This window comes from Myxocyprinus asiaticus, chromosome 38 (genome assembly GCF_019703515.2).
Source record: "Myxocyprinus asiaticus isolate MX2 ecotype Aquarium Trade chromosome 38, UBuf_Myxa_2, whole genome shotgun sequence".
Taxonomy (NCBI): Eukaryota; Metazoa; Chordata; class Actinopteri; order Cypriniformes; family Catostomidae; genus Myxocyprinus; species Myxocyprinus asiaticus.
Genome location: NC_059381.1, coordinates 1,707,800 through 1,710,299, shown reverse-complemented (window position 1 = coordinate 1,710,299; position 2,500 = coordinate 1,707,800). Strand labels below are relative to the sequence as shown.

Genomic DNA, 2,500 nt, shown 5'->3' with positions numbered 1-2,500 from the left:
TCAGCAAAACGGTTTTATGCATGAAGACACCAATATGAAAAACCAATGGTTCATTTATAATTAATTATCATCACACTTTGTAAAAACTCTTTGAATTCAAATGCACAATCCAGAAATAATAATAGCCACAGTATGTAGAAGGGTTGGCACTCCTAAGAACATGTCATATTTACATTTTTAATCATTCTCGTTCTCACATTAATGAGGGAGAACCGTTGTTACAGATGTGACAGTTGTGAAAGCGGCACTAACCATGAAACCATCCAAAATGCTTTGAAACCAGCGAACTTTGACTTTTGAGACATTGGTATGGTATCCATTAATGCTGCATGATTTATTGAGTTAAGACTGATATCACAAAATTGTCTTGCAGGATTACTGAACTTTGAAATCTTAAAAATAGACTGCATTCAGCATTTCAGTCAGCAATGTGTAAGCAAGCGGCGCCCTCTAGCGCTGTGTACAGCATTATACATTATCCTTTAAATCAGAACAGAACTTAAAAAGGTGTTTTGTTCCTTTGGTAACTTTTTATTTTTCCATGATGTGGTTGACATTTCCGTGGAATTGCCCAACATATATGTATAATATGAAATTGTGATGTTCTATCATACAGTACATACATGTAACATGTGAGTTCTGTTGTTTTGAACTGCAAAAAATGTTTAAAGTACAAAATAAGCTTTTTCCATATCGATCATCATGCTATGAGTTTCAGTTTTCTATATTTCTTATCTTTTATTTATCTTTCATTGTGGCTATCTTTAAAATGTTGGCCTCTCATGTGTTCAACAGATCCAATCCATATTCGATGGAAACTATTTATTGTTAGAACAAAAGCTTTGCACATTATCGCAGATAATGAAAGCGAAGCGTCACGCCAGCTGTCCACCGAAACATGCGGGAATTCACGCGATCAGCAGCAATTTGTGTTGTAAATTTAATTTGGTTGTTTTTCCAGTTGTCTTTTGTTTGTTTTTGCTCATCCTTGGAGGAATAAAGGACATTTTTAGGAGACTGACAAGAGGACGACAATAGTTTCTTAGATTTAATTAAAGATTACTTAACCATTGTGCTAACGAGCTGTCCTTTGTGTGTTTACACAGGTAAAACAGAACGAGCGTCGTATTCATTTGGACGAGACTCCAGCGTACACGGCTGTCATCAGGTAAGAGATCATGTGATCATGACACACACACTTCCTCTCAGCTGATTGGATGTCAGGATGCTTGAATGGATTGCTTGCAGTGTCTGAAATTAACTTTTATATTAAGGGTCAATATTTGCCCTCTGGATTTGATTTTCAAGGGCTTTGTTTACCTTTATGAGGGCAATTTTGTTTCTAACCATATACAACTTTGTATCTGTTATTTTATCAAATACTTTAATTTAAACAATACTCATTATTCACTTCTTTACGGTACTTCACTTCTGCATTACTTTACATTAAATGTTTTTAAAGTTAATATTTGAAGTGTAAAGCAGATGGTACTGTTAATAAATAAATAAACAAACAGTTTGTTTGCATTGCAGCCAGTACGGTTACAGCACATATATAAATTTATGCTGATCACAGTGTGTGTGTATATATATATATATTTATATATACTGTACATGTATATCCATGTGTGTGTGTGTGTGTGTGTGTGTGTGTTCGATCGCTCACCATATTAAGAGACATATGCATATTGAATTTACATTAATATTAATTATTAGGGCTGCCTATCGGTTCAAATTTCAAATGATTTAATTACATGATGTACCGATTAATTAATCAAATTAATCACAATTAATTGCATACCAATATTTACTGAGAAAGACCCCCAAATAATTTAATTTACAATATATAATTAAAATAATTAATCATTGATAATAATAAATAATAATTAAAACAATTATAAATATAAGGTATAGCAGTGGCGGATTTAGGCATGGGCGACATGGGCAGCGGCATCTTGTGGGGGGTGCGGCACGAGGTACCCACACAGATCACCCCCCACCCCCAAACTTTGTGGGCGTGTTGAAGCGGGTTTCGCCCAGGGCGCCATACAAGCTAGAACCGCCACTGAGGTATAGTCAGGGTTGGGAAGGCTACTTTTAAAATGTAATTTGTAATGTTTTCAGTTAGATTACTCGATGTCAATAATGTAATCTTAATGCTTTGGATTACTTCTTCAGCACTGGCAGATTTTTTTCACTTGTTTTGAATATAAAAAGTAAATGAAGAAAGTACACTTATATTAAAAACACATTCTCCTGGGGCCTGGGTAGCTCAGTGGTAAAAGATGCTGGCTACCACCCCTGGAGTTTGCTAGTTTGAATCCCAGGGTGTGCTGAGTGACTCCAGCCAGGTCTCCTAAGCAACCAAATTGGCCCGGTTGCTAGGGAGGGTAGAGTCACATGGGGTATCCTCCTCGTGGTCGCTATAATGTGGTTCGTTCTCGGTGGGGTGCGTGGGTTGAGTGTAGTTGCCGCGGTGGGTGGCGTGTAGCCTCCACAC

At 36.8% G+C, this 2,500-nt stretch overlaps 1 protein-coding gene across 7 annotated transcripts in view; it reads left to right on the top strand.

Annotated features, from left to right (window-relative positions):
• LOC127429242 (transcription factor 4-like) overlaps positions 1-2,500 on the top strand; it is a 213,726-nt gene that overhangs the window by 100,430 nt on the left and 110,796 nt on the right. For all 7 annotated transcript variants that reach the window (XM_051678159.1, XM_051678156.1, XM_051678160.1 and 4 more), the window contains one exon: positions 1,107-1,168. In XM_051678159.1, the coding sequence (XP_051534119.1) occupies positions 1,107-1,168 (62 nt within the window). The remainder of the gene's footprint in view (positions 1-1,106; positions 1,169-2,500) is intronic.